This window comes from Callithrix jacchus, chromosome 8 (assembly GCF_049354715.1).
Source record: "Callithrix jacchus isolate 240 chromosome 8, calJac240_pri, whole genome shotgun sequence".
Taxonomy (NCBI): Eukaryota; Metazoa; Chordata; class Mammalia; order Primates; family Cebidae; genus Callithrix; species Callithrix jacchus.
In genome coordinates, this window is record NC_133509.1 from 29967162 (window position 1) to 29986402 (window position 19241).

Consider the following 19241-nt stretch of genomic DNA (forward strand, 5'->3'; position numbering starts at 1 on the left):
CTGTTTTCTGGTGTTGTATCCCTCCTTTCTTGGGTCCCTGTTTTTCTCTTTTCTGGTTTATTCCCTTGTTGTATTTGTTTATTTATAGCATCTTCTGGTAATTTTCTAAGAAAGTTTGCATTGGAGGTACTCTTTTTGCCTCCTTGCAAGTGTGAAACCATCTTTTTTCCTACTTTTATCTTGATTGATAATTTGCCTGGTAAGACTGAATATTCTTTCTCTCAGAATTTAAAGGCATTTATTTTATTATCTTCTACCTTCTTACTCCAAAACCATTCTTAATTCCATTTCTTTGTTCCTCTGTATGTAATCTGTCTTTTCTCTCTGAAATACCTTCTTTTTGTCACTAACATTCCATATTTCCAGTATTCTGAAATTTTATAATAAAACCTCTTGATGGAGATCTTTTGTTTGTTTGTTTGTTTGTTTGTTTGTTTGAATCAGGGTTTCCCTCTGTGCCCAGGTTGGAGTGTAGCAGTGTGATCATGGTTTACTGCAGCCTCGAATTCCTGGGTTCAAGCGATCATCAGACCTCAGAATCCTGAGTTGGTGGGACTTAGAGGCACGTGCCACCATGCCAAGCTAATTGTTTCATTGTTTGTATAGGCAGGGTATCACTAGGTTACTCAGGCTGGTCTTGAAATCCTGGGCTCAAGGGATCCTCCCACCTCAGCCTCCCAAAGTGCTAGGATTACAGATGTGAGCCACCACACCTGGCTGTAGGTCTTGAAATAATTATTGTTCTGGTATTAGATATGGACCCCTTCAATTGTGTCCTTCATTTTTGAGAAACTGTCTTGTATTATTTTTTAGATTAATTTTTTCCTTTCTTTTCTTCTTTCTGCTCTACGGATTTTATAATCTTCTATTCCTTTTTTGTCTGCTTTTTGAGCAGTTTTCTCAATTGTATTTTTTTTCTTTCCTTTTTTTTTTTTTTTTTTTTGACAGAGTTTCGCTCTTGTTACCCAGGCTGGAGTGCAATGGCGCTATCTCGGCTCACCCGCAACCTCTGCCTTTTGGGTTCAGGCAATTCTCCTGCCTCAGCACCCTGAGTAGCTGGGATTACAGGCATGCACCACCATGCCCAGCTAATTTTTTGTATTTTTAGTAGAGACAGGGTTTCACCATATTGACTGTGATGGTCGTGATCTCTTGACCTCGTGATCCACCCACCTCGGCCTCCCAAAGTTCTGGGATTACAGGCTTGAGCCACTGTGCCTGGCCCTCAATCGTATTTTCTAGGCCTTTCATCTATGGCTATCGTGTTTCTGCTTTCTAAGAGCTCTTTTCTATCCTCTGATGGTTCCTTGGTTTTTGTTTTCATTTTATGCAAAGCAGTGACAAAACATTTATTATCATGAAATGTGTACATTCTATTTTTTTCAAGTAACAAATTTGCTGGTAACATTGTTTATTTTACCTGCTTCACTCAGACAGACTCATGATCAATAATGCTCTGTATAATTTCAAGTCTGATGAGCCTCTAAGTTTTTTGTTTTTAAGAGACAGGGTCTCACTCTGTTGCCCAGCCCGGACTACAATGGCATAATCATGGCTCAGTGCAGCCTGTAACTCTGGGCTCAAACTATCCTTCCTCTTCAGCATCCTGAGTGGCTGGGACTGTGGTCATGTGCCACATGCTCAGCTAATTATCTTTATCTGTTTATTTTAAATATTTTGTTGAGATGTGGTCTTGCTATGTTGCCCAGGTTAGTCTTGAACTCCTAGTCTCAAATAATACTCCTGCTTCCGTTTTCCAAAGCACTGAGATCTTCTAAGTATTTTTACCCCACTTATAAAACTTGCTGAGGAATTCAAAATAGCACACTGCATTAAATAGCATGTATTGTTTTATAAATTGTATACATACAGATTGAGTATTCTATGCTTGAGACTCTAGAGTGTTTCAGATTTTGAGTTATTTTGATTTTTTAATATTTTCATTAAACTTACTGGTTGAGTATCCCTAATCAGGAAATCCAAAACCCGAAATGCTTCAATCAGCATTTCCTTTGAGTGTCATGCTGGTATTCAAAAAGTTCCAGATTTTAGAGGCCAGGTGTGGTGGCTCACACCTGTAATCTCAGCATTTTGGGAGGTAGATCACTTAAGGTCATGAGTTCCAGACCAGCCTGGCCAACATGGTGAAACCCCATCTTTACTGAAAATACAAAAATTAGCTGTGCATAGTGGCATACACCTGTAGTCCCAGCTACTCGGGAGGCTAAGGCAGGAAAATTACTTGAACCTGTAGGTGGAGTTTGCAGTGACCCAAGATTGTGCCACTGCACTCCTGCCTGGGTGACAGAGTGAGACTCCATTTAAAAAAAAAGTTTCAGATTTTAGAGCATTTCAGATTAGGTATACTCAACCTATACTTGTTTTTTGTTTTTTTTGAGACGGAGTTTCGCTCTTGTTACCCAGGCTGGAGTGCAATGGCACGATCTCGGCTCACCGCAACTTCCGCCTCCTGGATTCAGGTGATTCTCCTGCCTCAGCCTTCTGAGTAGCTGGGATTACAGGCACATGCCACCATGCCCAGCTAATTTTTTGTATTTTTAGTAGAGACGGGGTTTCACCATGTTGACCAGGATGGTCTCGATCTCTTGACCTCGTGATCCACCCGCCTCAGCCTTTCAAAGTGCTGGGATCACAGGCTTGAGCCACTGCGCCCAGCCCCTACACTTGTTTTATGCTATCCTAGTATTAAGTACAATATCTTTTTTCATCTCCCTAGAGATAAATGATGATAATGTTTTGATATTTACTTTGGTTCTTTGCATTTCCCCTGTTTTCTCAGAGATCATTTTATTCTGTTTCTTTATTTGGGTCACTGTCTGAGTTTGGAGACTTTGCTCAAATGTGGGTTTTGAGATGGAGTCTCACTTTATTGCCTAGGCTGGAGTACAGTGGTGCTATCTCAGCTCACTGCAACCTCTGCCTTCTGGATTCAAGAGATTCTTCTGCCTCAGCCTCCCAAATAGCTGGGATTACAGTTGCCCACCACCACACTTTCATAAATTTTGTATTTTTAGTAGAGACAGGGTTTCACCATGTTGACCAGGCTGGTCTCGAACTCCTGACTTCAAGTGATCGACCCTCCCCAGCCTCCCAAATTGCTAGGATTACAGGCATGAGCCACCACACCTGGACTCCATTCATATTTCATGGTGAGGCCTGTGTTCCTGGAGGAGTCTTTTACTCTAGTTTTGAGGGTGGGCATGTCTGCTAGTGTTTGGGAGTGGAGTGAGCTCTTCATCAGTATCTTCCTCAATAGCACTCTGGAGAGAGCTTCCCTGACTGTGTTCAACAGTTACCACCCCTCCCCTGCCTGCCATCTGCCAAATTTTTGGTGAGATTATTCCATTATCATTTTCTTTGTTTTTATGGCTTTCTTCATTTATTTCTTTTCTTTACTCAGATTTTAGTTTGAATTTAGGAGGGGAAGGAGACACATGCAAGTGGTTAACCAGAAGTCCTTCACGTTATCAGTAAACGTTTTGATAATAATTTACTGAAACTTTTTCCCAAGTTCAGTCTTTTTCCCTTCAGCTGAGTCCTAATGCTGCACCCTCACTTAATTTTTCTAAAATATAGGTGTGCTAAGATTAAATCTTGCCAAACTTTTGATGACTTCTTATAAGATAAGATTCAGAATTTCTAACCTCAATTACAGGGCCCTTGACAATCTAACCCTATTCATTGTTATCTTCTACTGGTCTCTCTCACACTGTGATACCCTGGAATATTGTTTTTCTCTAAGCCTGTCATGTACTTCTCTGCCTGTGTTTTTTCTATTCCCTGTGTCCAGAATGCTCTATCTATTCTCCCTGTCTGGTATATTCCTACTTAGTGTACAAGGTCCAAACCAGGTGTTATCTCTTCTTTGAAGCCTTTCAAGATTTCATACTTCATCGCAGGCAGAATTTATTAACCTCTCTGTGTTCTGGTAGCACTAGACTGATAAGTTAACCTGGAAGTTATACCTCAGGACAGGACAGTTTATTTACACTCCTGCCTCATTAGCCAGATTGTCACTTCCTTGAAGGCAAGGACTATACTCTTCTTTTTGATATTCTAAGCATGAACTCAGTACTGAATACTCTGTAGACATTCAGGAAATGTTTATCAAATGAATAATGGTCATTGTGGTGGCAGTTGACTCAATTGTCATCTTTTTTTAGGCACACAAGCCATGCCCCCTCTTTTCTCTTTGGGTTACCACCAGTGCCGCTGGAATTATGAAGATGAGCAGGATGTAAAAGCAGTGGATGCAGGGTTTGATGAGCATGACATTCCTTATGATGCCATGTGGCTGGACATAGAGCACACTGAGGGCAAGAGGTACTTCACCTGGGACAAAAAAAGATTCCCAAACCCCAAGAAGATGCAAGAGCTGCTCAGGAGCAAAAAGCGTAAGGTAAAATAAGCCAATATTTCTGAACCTTTTAATTACAGAGCTTTAAAAAATGTTTTAAACTTGCCTTGGCATATCAATGGTGGAGAAACATCTGATTTTTTTTAAAAAATAGCTATGAAAATAGTAGATTCAAATGTAATTGTCACTGTGATAAGAGAGAAAATGAGTGAAAAGGCGGTGACTCCATCTATTCCTGGCTTAGTTATCTAGGTCCCCATAATGAGGAAGGGGTCTAGCATTTTCAGTTCCATTTGTTGTGGCCACCCGGTAGTAATATGATCCCCCTCACTCAAAATTTGGTTTCTGTGTCTTGATGACACCACACATGCACCAAGAGTACATTAAAAAGTTTATTATTCATATAATGAGGCTTTCTGGGGAGAGCAGGGCTGGCTCATAAGCTGGTTTGAAAATGGCTTGAGAGAACTGGGAAAGTAGATTAGCTCAGTTTTTATGGTGTTTAGCAGGTGGGGAGAGGGCAAGGGCTCTTGCACACAGGCTGAGGCTTAGATAGTTTGAACCCCTGGCTGGCACCAAAGGAGGGAGCACTAAAGTTTTTTTTGTCAGCTTGTCCAGATATGGCCAGAAAGGTAAGTGGGGAGTGAAAGGGCTTGAAACCCCTTAACAGTCAAATATCAAATATGGTATCAAATTCATTATTACACTATTTTTCCTGCATACTTCCCTGATGGACTCCACCTGTCAATCTGGCCAAGAAAAGGACAGAAATACAAAATGGGGAGGCAGAGAAGCCACTAGGACATGCATAATGCTGCTTTCCAGTTCCAGGAGTGATGGTGGTGGTAATAGCAATAATGAAAAGATGTGGTCTTACAGTGACTGAGGAAAAGATAAGTATCCAACCACAATTACAGGGAAGTAACATGAGAGCCAAAGAAAGGTCAGGGTAGGGGACACGCCAAGAAGGAGAAGATTGTATCCTCAAGACTTAATCAGGGCTTGTTCAAGGTGCATTTTATTTTACTTATTTGTTTGTTTTTTCCAAGATGGAATCTCACTCTGTCGCCCAGGCTGGAGTGCTGTAGCACAGTCTTGGCTCACTGCATCCTCTGCCTCATGGGTTCATACAGTTCTCCTGCTTCAGCCTCTTGAGTAGCTAGAATTACAAGTGTGCATCACCATACCCAGCTAATTTTTATATTTTTTGTAGAGATAGGGTTCCACCATGTTGGCTGGGCTGGTCTTGAACTTCTGACCTCAAGTGATCCATCCAACTCAGCCCTCCAAAGTGCTGGGGTTACCTCCAGCCATGAGCCTCCATGCCTGGCCTAGAAATGCATTTTATATGAGCCCTAAAGGATATTCCTAACTAATGGGTAAGCTGGGAGAGAGAAGAGGGCAATGCAGCCAGAGGAAGGAGCATTAAGGGGTGTTTGGAAAACAGTATACAGGCAAGTTTGACAGGAGAGCAAAGCATATGCAGGTTCCAGTAGTGGAGGATCTGACCAGAAAGATTGGAACCTTTTTGTAATCTGCTTTGTATACATTTGAAGACATTACAAGTTTTTGAATTAGGGATTAATAATCCAGAATACATAATGAACTCCTACAACTTAGCAACAAAAAAACAGAGAATGGGCAAAGAACTTGAATACATATCTCTCCAAATAAGATACACAAATAGCCAAGGAGCACAAGAAAAGATGCTCAATGCCACTAATCGTTAGGGAAATGTAAACGAAGACCACAATGAAATACCGTTTTACATCATTAAGATGATGGCTATTAAAAAAAACATAGGGGTTGGCAAGGATGTAGAGAAATTGCAATCCTTGTATACTGTTGGTAGGAAGGCAAAATGGTGCAGCTGTTATGGAAAACAATATGACAGTTCCTCAAAAATTTAAAAATGGAATTATTATATGATCCAGCAGTTTCACTTAATATACCGAAAGGAATTGGAAACAAGAACATGAACAGATATTTATCCACCCATGTTGATAGCAACATTAGTCACAGGAGCCAAAAGGTCAGAGCAACCCGAGTTGCTTAGGTTGCAACTCTGTTAAAAGATGAATATGTAAACAAAATGTGGTATATACATTCAACAGAATGTTATTCAGCCTTTAAAAGGAAGGAAATTCTAATAGAATTTCTATTTCTAAGGCCTTGAGGAATCGCCACACTGTCTTCCACAATGGTTGAACTAATTTACACTCCCACCAACAGTGTAAAAGTGTTCCTTTTTCTCCACATCCTCTCCAGCATCTGTTGTCTCCAGATTTTTTAATGATCGCCATTCTAACTGGCGTGAGATGGTATCTCAATGTGGTTTTGATTTGCATCTCTCTGATGACCAGTGACGATGAGCATTTTTTCATATGATTGTTGGTCTCATATATGTCTTCTTTCATAAAGTGTCTGTTCATATCCTTTGCCCACTTTTGAATGGGCTTGTTTGTTTTTTTCCTGTAAATCTGTTTGAGTTCTTTGTAAATTTTGGATATCAGCCCTTTGTCAGATGGGTAAACTGCAAAAATGTTTTCCCATTCTGTTGGTTGCCGATCCACTCTAGTGACTCTTTCTTTTGCCGTGCAGAAGCTGTGGAGTTTCATTAGGTCCCATTTGTCTATTTTGGCTTTTGTTGCCAATGCTTTTGGTGTTTTGTTCATGAAGTCCTTGCCTACTCCTATGTCCTGGATAGTTTTGCCTAGATTTCCTTCTAGGGTTTTTATCGTGCCAGGCATATTCTCACTCATAGGCGGGTGATGAAAAATGAGAACACATGGACACAGAAAGGGTCTAAACACTGGGGTCTATTGGGGGGAAAAGGGGAGGGCCAGTGGGAGGGGGAGGTAGTGAGGGATAGCCTGGGGAGAAATGCCAAATGTGGGTGAAGGGGAGAAGGAAAGAAAAGCACACTGCCATGTGTGTTCCTACGCAACTGTCTTGCATGCTCTGCTCATGTACCCCAAAACCTAAAATCCAATAAAAAAATTTAAAAATAAATAAAAATAAATAAATAAAAGGAAGGAAATTTTAATAGATACTACAGCACGGATTAACCTTGATGATATATGCTAAGTGAAATAAGCCAGTTAGAAAAAGACAAACACTGTATGATTCCACTAATTTAAAGTAATTAGAGTAGTCAGATTCATAAAGACAGAACGTATTATAGAATAGTGTTTGCTGGGGCTAGGAGGAGGGAATGAGAAATTATTTAATGAGGATAGAGGTTTGGTTTTAGTTTTGCAACATGGGAGTTCTGGAGATTGAGTACAACATTGTGAATGTACATATTTAACAGTACTAAACTGCACACTTAAAAATGGTTAGGATGGTAAATTTTTTGTTATGTGTATTTTACTACTTTAAAAATTTAGTCTGGGCATGGTGGCTCATGCCTGTAATCCCAGCACTTTGGGAGGCCAGGGTGGGGGAATCACCTGAGGTCAGGTGTTTGAACTCAGCCTGGCCAACATCGTGAAACCCCATGTCCACTAAAAAAAAATTAGCTGGGCATGGTGGTGGGCACCTATAATCCCTGCTATTCAGGAGGCTGAGGCAGGAGAAACACTTGAACCTGGGAGGCAGAGGTTGCAGTGATCCAAGATTGCACCACTGCACTCCAGCCTGGGCAACAGAGTGAGACTGTCTCAAAAAACAAACAAACAAAAATTTAAGAAAATTTTTGAGCAATGAAGAATTAAACTTTAGTATTGAGGACAGATCAGAATAGTGATGAGGAAGGATGATTAGATGGTGCTCTAGCCAAATAAAGTGTTTTTGAGGGCCTAGACTGGTGGAAGTATGAATATGTATGTATGTATGGTATTAGAAAGGCAGGGAGAGATGCTAGAGTTACAACACTATGACTTATAGCTTTTCTCAAATCTCCTTCCTAATATGCCTCCACCACTGAACTTGGGGACTTTCTTTGTTTTTAATGTGTTATTCTCTTGCTTTCTTTAATTTTATTTATATCAATATTATCTGAGCATCTAAATGTCTAGGGAGCAGGTGCCCTGCCAACTTAGTTCTCTATGTATAATATCCAGCACCCAGCATCATGGATGGATAGAGACTTAATCAATGCTATTTAAAGAACATGTATTAGTTAGGCAGCAATAATTATAAAAGAGCATTGGCCTGTTTTGTTTTTGTTTTTGTTTTTTTTCTTTTTTAGAGATGGGATCTTGCTGTCACCCAGGTTAGATTGCAGTGACATGATCACTGCTCACCGCAGCAGTGACCACCCTGGCTCAAGCAATCCTCCCACCTTAGCCTCCTGAGTAGCTGGATCCACAGGTGGATACCACCACACCCAGCTAATTTTTAAATTTTTTTATAGAGGTGGGTTTCCACTATGTTGCCCAGGCTGGCCTCAAACTCCTGGCCTTAAGCAGTCCTCCCACCTTGGCCTCCCAATGTGCTGGGATTACAGATGTGAGCTCCTGCACCTAGCCAACATTGGCTTGGTTTTGATATTAATTGAACCTCTCATAAGCACATGAAGGGTCATAGGGTTTTACTGGTATCTGAAATATTTCTCTTTTTTGTTTTTATTTTTGTGTCTGAAATATTTCAATACTAGTTATAGTTGTTTGTAAAAATTGAACCCCCAAACTATGGTGAAACATATAATTGAACACTTGTCTTACATAAAACTGATGAGACCTTTAAACCTTTATGTCCTGACAGCTTGTGGTCATCAGTGATCCCCACATCAAGATTGATCCTGACTACTCAGTATATGTGAAGGCCAAAGAGCAGGGCTTCTTTGTGAGGAATCAGGAAGGGGAAGACTTTGAAGGAGTGTGCTGGCCTGGTATGAAATCACTTTATACACTTGTTATTTACACTTGTTTAATCCTGATTAAGAAGGGTACATGATTACCTATCTGCTCCCATGTAGATGTCTCTTAATCCTCTAACTACATTCTAAGCATCTAATTTAAGTAAGAGATAGTATTGCCTTCTTTTGCATCTTTCATAACATCTGGTACTGTAATTTTGTGTATTTATCAGTAATTGAATGAGTGAATGGAAATAAACAATCAAACCTCAGTGGCATGCTTTTTTTGTAACCAAATAGAGATAAAAATTTGGGGAATGAGGAAAGAGGAGGAGAAAGGAGAAAGAAAAAAAGGGGATCCTGCAAGCTCTCTCCTTGTGATTGCTTTTCACCCTTTTAACCCATAGTTTTGACTTCCCAGCCTTACATGAGTGACCTCAGCCACCCTGGTGACTATGGATTCTTCATTTCAAAAATTATTAAAAATTATTCATTTAAAGCCTCGGTAGAAAGTCCTCAAGGACAAAAGGAAAATCACCACATATCATACCACTCTATTATAAGTCCATGTACTGTAGAGAAACTCTGTGCCTTTCTTTTTTCCCCTTACACCACTTGAACACACTTCTCTGTTCTCTTTAAGAATCGAGATCACTGCAGAATATTTACCATCCTTACTTGGGCTATCTTAGGCCATCAGGGACAGGCTCCATCATGATGCTTGTACATTCCCCTGTGCCTCTGGTGTTGAAAGGTCTAGTCATTGTTACTGGAGCCCAGCATTGCCTTTATGCACTTCTCAACAGACCACTCCTCTGTCAGCCAACTTTTATGTTCATGTAAGGTGCCTATTTCCCAGCTCTCACATCTGATATCTACTTTACAACGCATCTAGCTGTGAGGTCCACTGTTCCTAACAGGCTGCCTATTGTTCTGCCTCCACAGGTCTCTCCTCTTACCTGGATTTCACCAATCCCAAGGTTAGAGAGTGGTATTCAAGTCTTTTTTCTTTCCCTGTGTATCAGGTTGGTTTTTATTCCTTTTCTCTTTTCTAATTACTTAAAGAGTGAAAGAAGCAGAAAAAATGATTGAATAGAACCATTTATTTTCGTTCAGTAGCTTTGATATATAATGCTCATATTAAAAGGAAAGTATGGCCGCCATATTGCAGACTCTGGGGGTGCTGGGAGAGGTGCCATATGCATTACCAAATGCACAAAAGCTGTGATTTGACCTCTATTATAATAGACTGTATGATATATCAAAGTATTTTATAGCAGAGGTTTATTATATTTTCAAATTGCTATATATATTTTTATATAAAATTGTATTCCATAACTGTTAATTAAATATGATGATACATGTGAAAATATCTAACAACATATTTGTCATTAAAAGTGAAGTACAATTTTTAAACAAGCTGATAAGAATCACAGGGAAAACTGGAGAGGCCGTATCTGGAGAACTGTTTTCAACCAATTATGATGATATTGATGATGGCAGTGATGACGATGATGATATCTAATGCAAGTTGAATACTTGATACATTCCAAGCACTGTGCTAAGGACTTTATGTGCATCAAACCATTTGTCTTTATAATAACCCTCTGAAATTGGAACTATAAATACAAATCTAACCTCATAGATTAAGAAATTGAGACAGAAAAGTTTAAAAACTTGCCAAGGTCACGCATCTAGTTAATGATGGAACCAAAATTTGAACTCAGATCTGTTTGTCTCCCAAGACCAGCTTTTAAACACTAAACTTTAGTGTCTGGGCATCAAGTATTAGGGCACTAGTAAACAACTTAGTACAGGGCCTTGGGCCAAATCTGGCCATGCCTATTCATTTCCCTGTTATTTGTGACTGCTTTCGTATTACTATGGCAGAGTTGAAGAATTGAAAAAGAGACCTCATGGCCTGCAAAGTTGAAAATATTTAGTATCTGGACCTTTACCAAAAATGTTTCCCAATCCCTGCCTTAGATGGTACAAACGGAAAGATAAGGTAGTTAAATATTTGGAAATAATAAACCCTTGTTCATAGAAATGTACATTTTAGAAATCGAGAAAAAAGAGTCAAAAGAAGACAAGTAAGCCACCTCCAGGCATTTGAAAAACTTTCATGTGGGCGAGGTGACAGATGTATTCCATGGAGTCCCAGAAGGCAAGCTAGGTAGGCTCTGTGAGGGGAGTTTTACAAGGAGCAAGACTTCTGGAAAATAGTGGAATGAGCTACCTGAGGCACTCCCTATCTTTTTAGCTATTCAGTGAAATGCTGAAAGATCAGGGATTCTAGAAAAGACCAGGGATTCTGCAATGCCGTTTTAACTAGATGACTCACCTGTCCCTTCCTACTCTTAAATTGAACAATTCTGTGTAGAATACAAACTATAGATCATGTTAACAAACAGGTATATTGGCTGTCAGGTCTTTCAAAGTATTAGAGGGAAAAATAGAATTTTGTCATGTTCAGCTATAGTTGCCCTTAGTTAAGAGTCCTGGCATATGATACATGAGAAAGAGCCTAAGTGTGAACATTCACAACCTTTTTCCTCAGGGTCCTGTTGGGAGGTCTTGGAAGGAACTTGCCAGGCAATATATATTTCACAGACAACCCAGGGAAGCATTCTTTATTCATCAGCAAATATTTATTGAAATCTTTCTGTGGGCCAGGTGCTAGTTCATTCTAGATGTTTGGGATTTATTAATGAACAAAACAGACAAAATGTCATGCCTTGTGGAACTTATACTCTAGCAGTGAAGCAGAGGATAGAGCATAGATAATAAACATAGTTTTTAAAATGAGGTAGGAAAGTAGAATGGTGACAGCTATTATATAGATATCATCAATGTAGGAGTGTCATTATGACCAAGGTTTACTTCCTAGGGATCTACGGACATCCTCTTCCTTTGGAATGACATGAATGAGCCCTCTGTCTTTAGAGGGCCAGAACAAACCATGCAGAAGGATGCCATTCATCATGGCAATTGGGAGCACAGAGAACTCCACAACATCTATGGTTTTTATCACGTAAGACATCCAGAAAGAACTGGGCTCATGTGACCTGCCTTTTGGCTGAAAGTCATTTGCTTTGTAAAATCATAGCTGTGCTCTACTGTTTATTTGTCTTTGTGTGTCTTTTCTGACAGCTGCAATGAGTCTTAGGTAGTAGCCAATACAAGACTTTTTATTATTTCTCCCTTTGCTTTTTCTTTTCATGATGAACTGGATGAACTTTTAAATATTATGAAATTAATTATAACATAAAAACCTCTGCCTTGATAGTAGCCTTGATAACTGGCACTCACTAGCTCAAACTTTTATTGATGCAAGCAGTGTATAAATATGTGAATGAAGGTAATTAAAACAATTGTTTTAAGATTTCACAAATATCTAAATACAGCAAGTCTTATAGTCACACTGGAGGAGCAAGATTTAGAACACAGACATATAATTTAAATAAGTATGCTTTAAAAATGTAAAGCCTTCCTTAAGTACTTAGTTTTCTTAATAAAGGTGATAAAATTACCTTTCATTTACCAACTGCATCCTAAAGACTTGGCAGACACTTGTTATCATATATACCCATGGTTCTTTGTTATTTTCAAATTGGGAACATATTCCTATGGCCCTCTTGCCCATTGGTATTTTCTGATGGGAGCTGCTGGCTAAATATAAGCACAGTTTTTAGATAGTAATGTGTTTGCATCTTTAACAGCCTGTTGCAATAACTATAGACTGCTTTAGTTAGTGAGCTTTCTTATTTAGGTTAGGACCAGTCATTTAACCTCTCAGCTAAAATGAATCTCAGTTTTTCCTACCAATCAAAACCATCTGTCTCAGAGGTTTTTATGTAGACTATCTGAGAAAATTATATCAAGTGCCTAGCAATAGTAAGCACCAAAGAAATGCTAGCTGATTGTTTATTATTGTTTCATTGCTATTGTTAACCAAAGAAAATTTTCCATTCTTTTAATGGGAGAATTTGGAGTAGTCTTATTATGCCACAAAAATTATTTTATGGATTCATTTTAATATTTTCCATTTCACACTCTTGCCTGCTATTTGCTTTTTGTATTTTAGATAGCTTATTGGGGATGTCTGTACAAATCCAATCATCTCTTTGAAATTTGTCTTGTTTGGTATTACAGCAAATGGCTACTGCAGAAGGACTGATACAACGATCTAAAGGAAAGGAGAGACCCTTTGTTCTTACACGTTCTTTCTTTGCTGGATCACAAAAGTATGGTAAGGAATGGCTCATATTAGACTTAAAAACATGTTAACAACTTGGGGTTTTTTTTAACCTTTTATAGAATGTAATGTTACTGTGTTGATCCTTTGTTTTCATTCTTTTTTTCTTTTTCATTTGTTTGTCTGAGACAGAGTCTCACTTTGTTGCCCAGGCTGGAGTGCAGTGGTACAGTTATGGCTCACTGCAGCATCAACCACCTAGGCTCAAGCACTCCTCCCACCTGTGCCTCACGAGTAGCTGGGATTACAGGTGCACATCACCATGCCCAGCTAATTTATATATGTATATGTATTTTTTGGTAGAGACAGGGTTTCACCATGTTGCCGAGGCTGGTCTCAAACTCTTGCAATCAAGCAATCTGCCTGCCTCAGCCTCCCAAAGTGTTGGGATTACAGGTGTGAGCCACCACACTCAGCTGATGCCTTCCTTTTCAATAGCCATTGGCCAGACCTTTGATTGTAGACCATGGTGTTCCTTGAAGTACGCATTTTGTCCTATAAGACAGAATAAACAAATTTTGGTCATTTGATACTTGTTTCCCACTAAAGAAATGGCCACCTAGTTGTTGGGAGAGTGACTTCAAAGTATTCAGTTTGCTGGAATAGTCATCTTTGATCCTGTCTATTTGATTTATCAAATCCAAGGAGATAACACCGCTAACACATTCCATTAACCACCTGTTCCACTTAGCAATATGGCTTAAAATAGACCTGGCTGTTGTGTATGGTCAGGGTCATCTATAACTGGATGCACTTTACCAGCTAATGCAGATCTGGTTCAGTTTCACCACCCTGTGGCAGGAAAGCTATTTTAAGTCCCCCGGCCTTGCATAAACAACTGAGAGCCCTTAACATACTGTGGACATTATTAAGCCTCCCACTCCAACTCTGAAAACCAGGCCCTGTGGCATTATGGAAAAGGCCAGAACCTTACAATCTCAGGCAAAGATTCATGTACAGAGGTATTCAACACAGCAGTAGTCCTTGAAACAAAAATAAGAAAGAAAATCTAAATATATAACAGTAAGGGTATAGTTATAAAAGTATGGTATAATAATATGATAGATTATTGTGAGGCTATTTATGTTTTTAAATTTTTTTTCTTTTTTCTTTTCATGAGGCTATTTTAAGGGTAGTTTTAATTGCATGAGAAAATGTTCGTTATATCATGATAAAAAAGGAATGCCTGTTTATAATATTATCCTATTTTTTATTGATATGTATTAGAGGCACATATTTTCAGGGTATGTGTGATAATTTGATATATTCATATAATCAGAGTAATTGGGATATTGGTCACCTTAAATATGTATATTTTCTTTATGGTAGAAACATTTAAATTAATTCTCTTAGTTTTTTTTGAAGTGCACAATTAAGGCTAACTGTAGTCACCTTACTGATCTGTCAGACATCAAGTCTTATTTCTTATTATCTCAGTTGTATAAAAAATAAATGTAGGGTAGTAATTTAAATCAGTACATAGGTAGATAGGAAGTTAAATATAAGAAAATATAATAGCTTGGTGATTATTTTCATTTTATTCTTTTACCTATCTTTATTTTACAAATTGTCTACAAGTATCATTTTTAATCACAAAAAAAGTATTTTTAATTAAAACATTTACCATCAACAGTTAAAAAAAATAACAGAAATTTGAACATTAGGTTATTGTTGATCTCTTATGTTGGTCCACTGCTTAACCTGTAGTACTCCGTGTAAAACTATCAGCTTTGCTTCACTGTTTAGTAAAACATCATAGGAAACACTACTTTGTTAAGTCATATGCTATGACCAATAGCCAAAGAGAGCTTCTGACCAAACAGTAGTATGAGATATGAAAATATCTGCATGTTAATGTGAGCTTTGTTTCTTGATGAGAATGTCTTCATAAGGGTTTCAAAATTATGTAGATATGTATATATCTCCCTTGAATTCAAAGAAAAATTAGAATACTTTTTTAAAAGAACAATCCCTCAAAAATATTTTTTTTGGGGACAGGCTCACACCTATAATCCCAGCACTTTGGAAGGCCGAGACAGGTGGATTACCTAAGGTCAGGAGTTCAAGACCACCCTGATCAACATGGTGAAACCCCATCTCTACTAAAAATACAAAAAAAAAAAAAAAAAAAAGCCAGGCATGGTAGCAAGCACCTGTAATCCCAGCTACTAGGGAGACTGAGGCCAGAAATTGCTTGAACCTGTGAGTCAGAGGTTGCAGTGAGCCAAGATTGTGCCATTGCTCTTCAGCCTGGGCAAAAAGAGTGAAACTCCATATCAAAAAAAAAAAAAGAAACAAAGAAAAAATATATATATATATGGTTTTTTTTGGTGGCCAGGAGCAGTGGCTCATGCCTGTAATCCCAGCACTTTGGGAAGCTGAGGCAGGTGGGCAGTTCACTCAAGGTTAGGAGTTCAAGACCAGCCTGGGCAACATGGTAAAGTCTCCACTCTGCTAAAAATACAAAAACAAGCCAGGCATAGTGGCATGTTCCTGTAGTTCCAGCTACTCAGGAGGCTTAGGCAGGATAATTTCTGGAACCTGGGAGATGGAAATTGCAGTGAGCCAAGATTGTACTACTGCACTCCAGCCTGGCCATAGAGTGAAAGAACATCTCAAAAAAAAAAGGAGAGAGATCCAAGATGGCCGATTGGCAGCAGCTCAGGATTGTAGCTCCCAGTGAAGGCGCAGAGAGTGAGTGGATGCCACACTTCCAGATTTGTTGCCCACAGACTGGCGGATTCCCAGTGGAGGAGCCCCATGGGTCACCAGCGTGACTCTTTTGGCCATCGTGGCTGTTTTGCAGGCGCCCCAGTGCAGCGGTTCTTGGTGCGGAGTGTGTGGAATTGGGTGCCCTTTTGGTTGGCATTTGGAGCTCTGGGAATGCAGAGTGGCCCATTCAGCTGACTGAAGTGGGGAGCCAGACCAGGAGATTCCCAGGCAGAAAAGTGCCACGAATCTCAATGCCGCTGTTTCAGCCGGCGCAGTGCCCCCACAAAAAAACAGCCATTGGAAGTGCTGAAGATTGAGTTTCACAGCAAGGACAGTTCAGCTCTGTGGGGGAGGGGTGTCCACCAAAGGAAAACTAAGAAATAAAAAAAACTTCATCACCAACAAGCTGGATGTCCACTCAGAGACCCAATCTGAGAGTCAGCAATTACAAAGACGACAGGTGGGTAAATCCACAAAGATGGGAAGAAACCAAAAGGCTGAAAATACCCGAAATCAGAATGTCTCTCCTCCTACAGGGGATCGCAGCTCCTCAGCAGCAGCAGAACAAGGCCTGATGGAGAATGAGTGTGATGAATTGACAGAGTCAGGCTTCAGAAGGTGGATAATAAGAAACTTCTGTGGGCTAAAAGAACATGTTCTAACCTAATGCAAAGAAACTAAGAATCTTGAAAAAAGATTTGACGAAATGCTAATGAGAATAGACAATTTAGAGAGGAATATAAGTGAATTAATAGAGCTTAAAAACACAATACGAGAACTTCACGAAGTATGCACAAGTTTTAACAGTTGAATTGATCACGCAGAAGTAAGGATATCAGAGGTTGAAGACTAACTTAATGAAATAAAACAAGAAGGCAAGGTTAGAGAAAAAAGGCTAAAACGGAAGGAGCAAAGTTTCCAAGAAATATGGGACTATGTGAAAAGACCTATTCTACGTTTGATAGGTGTACCTGAATGTGATGAAGAGAATGACTCCAAGCTGGAAAATATTCTTCAGGATATTATCCAGGAAAACTTTCCCAACCTAGCAAGGCAGGACAATACTCAATTCCAGGTAATACAGAGAATACCACAAAGATATTCCTCAAGAAGAGCAACCACAAGGCACATAATCATTAGATTCACCAGGGTTGAAATGAAGGAGAAAATACTAAGGGCAGCCAGAGAGAAAGGTCGGGTCACCCACAAAGGGAAGCCTATCAGACTCACAGCAGATCTCCCAGCAGAAACCCTACAAGCCAGAAGAGAGTGGGGGCCAATATTCATCATCCTTAAGGAAAAGAACTTTCAACCCAGAATTTCATATCCAGCCAAACTAAGCTTCATAAGTGAAAGAAAATAAAATTTTTTGCAACCAAGCAAGTACTCAGAGATTTCATCACCACCAGGCCTGCTTTACAAGAGCTTCTGAAAGAAGCATTACACATAGAAAGGAACAACTAGTATCAGTTATTCCAAAAACATACCAAAAGGTAAAGAGCACCACCATAATGAAGAATTTACATCAACTAGTGAGCAAAACAGCCAGCCAGCATTAAATGGCAGTATTAAGCTCATATATATCAATATCAATCCCAAATTTAAGTGGACTAAGTACCCCAATCAAAAGACACAGACAGGCAAATTGAGTAAAAAGCCAAAACCCATCAGTATGCTGCATCCAGACCCATCTCATATGCAAGGATACACAAAGACTCAAAACAAAGGGATGGAGGAAGATTTATCAACCAAATGGAGAGGGAAAAAAAAGTAGGAGTTGGAATTCTTGTCTCCTACTAAAAAATAGACTTTAGAGCAACAAAGACCAAAAGAGACAAAGAAGGACATTACATAATGGTAAAAGGATCAATGCAACAAGAAGAGCTAATGATCCTAAATATATACATACTCAATACAGGAGCAACCAGATACATAAGGCAAGTTCTTAATGACTTACAAAGAGACTTAGACTCCCACATAATAATAGTGGGGGATTTTAGCACTACATTGTCAATATTAGCCAGATCAATGAGACAGAAAATTAACAAGGATATCCAGGACTTGAACTCAGACCTGAAATAAGTAAACTTAATAAACATTTATAGAACTCTCCACCCCAAATCCACAAAACATACATTTCTCTCAGTATCACATCACACCTATTCTAAAAGTGACCACAAAATTGGAAGTAAATCACTCCTAAGCAGTTACATAGCATTCTACAGATTTAAATGAAATATTGGTTGGCTGCTTGTTTGTTATTTTCCTCCCTTTTTCCTTCCTGTCTCCATTGTTAAGCACATTTATTGGCATAAAAGAGGTTTCTAATACCCATTTTTAGACTGCATTCTAGCCTGGGCAATAGAGCAAGATTCCCATTCTCTTTCCCTCTTTTCCTTCCTCTTTCTTTCTCTTTTGTTCTTTTTCTTTCTTTCTTTCTTTCTTTCTTTCTTTCTTCCTTTCTTTCTCTCTTTTTTTTCTTCCTTTCTTTCTTTTTTCTCTTAAAAAAAAAGAATTTTTTTTCCTTGGCCATAGTGCATCCTAAAATTTCTATGAAAGATTAAAGCAAAAATAGCTACCAAAATTATTTTGCTAGAAGATAGACAAAAATGCTTCAGGAATAGTATGTGTGTGTGTGTGTGTGTGTGTGTGTATACACACACACACACACATATATATACACACATGCACACACATATATATATATTTTTTTGTTGTTCTTGTTGAAACGGAGTCTCACACTGTTACCCAGGCTGTAGTGCAGTGGAGTGATCTCAGCTTACTGCAATCTCTGTCTCCTGGGTTCAAGCAATTCTCCTGCCTCAGCCTCCTGAGTAGCTGGGACTACAGTCATGCACCACCATACACAGCTAATTTTTTTGTATTTTTATTAGAGACGGGGTTTCACCATGTGGCCAGGATGGTCTTGATCTCCTGACCTCATGATCCACTCCCCTCAGCCTCCCAAAGTGCTAGGATTGAGCCACTGCATCTGGCCAGGAGTGGTATATATTTAGTAAAATATGATTTTTCCCTTTTATGGCTCTCTTTGGTGGGATATATTCTCTCATGACAAACCCTCAGCAACTATT

At 39.2% G+C, this 19241-nt stretch overlaps 1 protein-coding gene across 23 annotated transcripts in view; it reads left to right on the forward strand.

Annotated features, from left to right (window-relative positions):
• GANC (glucosidase alpha, neutral C) overlaps window positions 1-19241 on the forward strand; it is a 138259-nt gene that overhangs the window by 85740 nt on the left and 33278 nt on the right. For 11 of the 23 annotated variants that reach the window (XM_054240555.2, XM_054240545.2, XM_078334053.1 and 8 more), the window contains 6 exons: window positions 2400-2480; window positions 4185-4420; window positions 9086-9212; window positions 10125-10204; window positions 12070-12213; window positions 13335-13431. In XM_054240555.2, coding sequence (XP_054096530.1) covers window positions 2400-2480; window positions 4185-4420; window positions 9086-9212; window positions 10125-10204; window positions 12070-12213; window positions 13335-13431 — 765 coding nt within the window. Of the gene's footprint in view, window positions 1-2399; window positions 2481-4184; window positions 4421-9085; window positions 9213-10124; window positions 10205-12069; window positions 12214-13334; window positions 13432-19241 lie in introns of those variants that run through there. The other 12 variants (XM_035261956.3, XM_078334055.1, XM_078334052.1 and 9 more) reach the window with 4 other exon arrangements.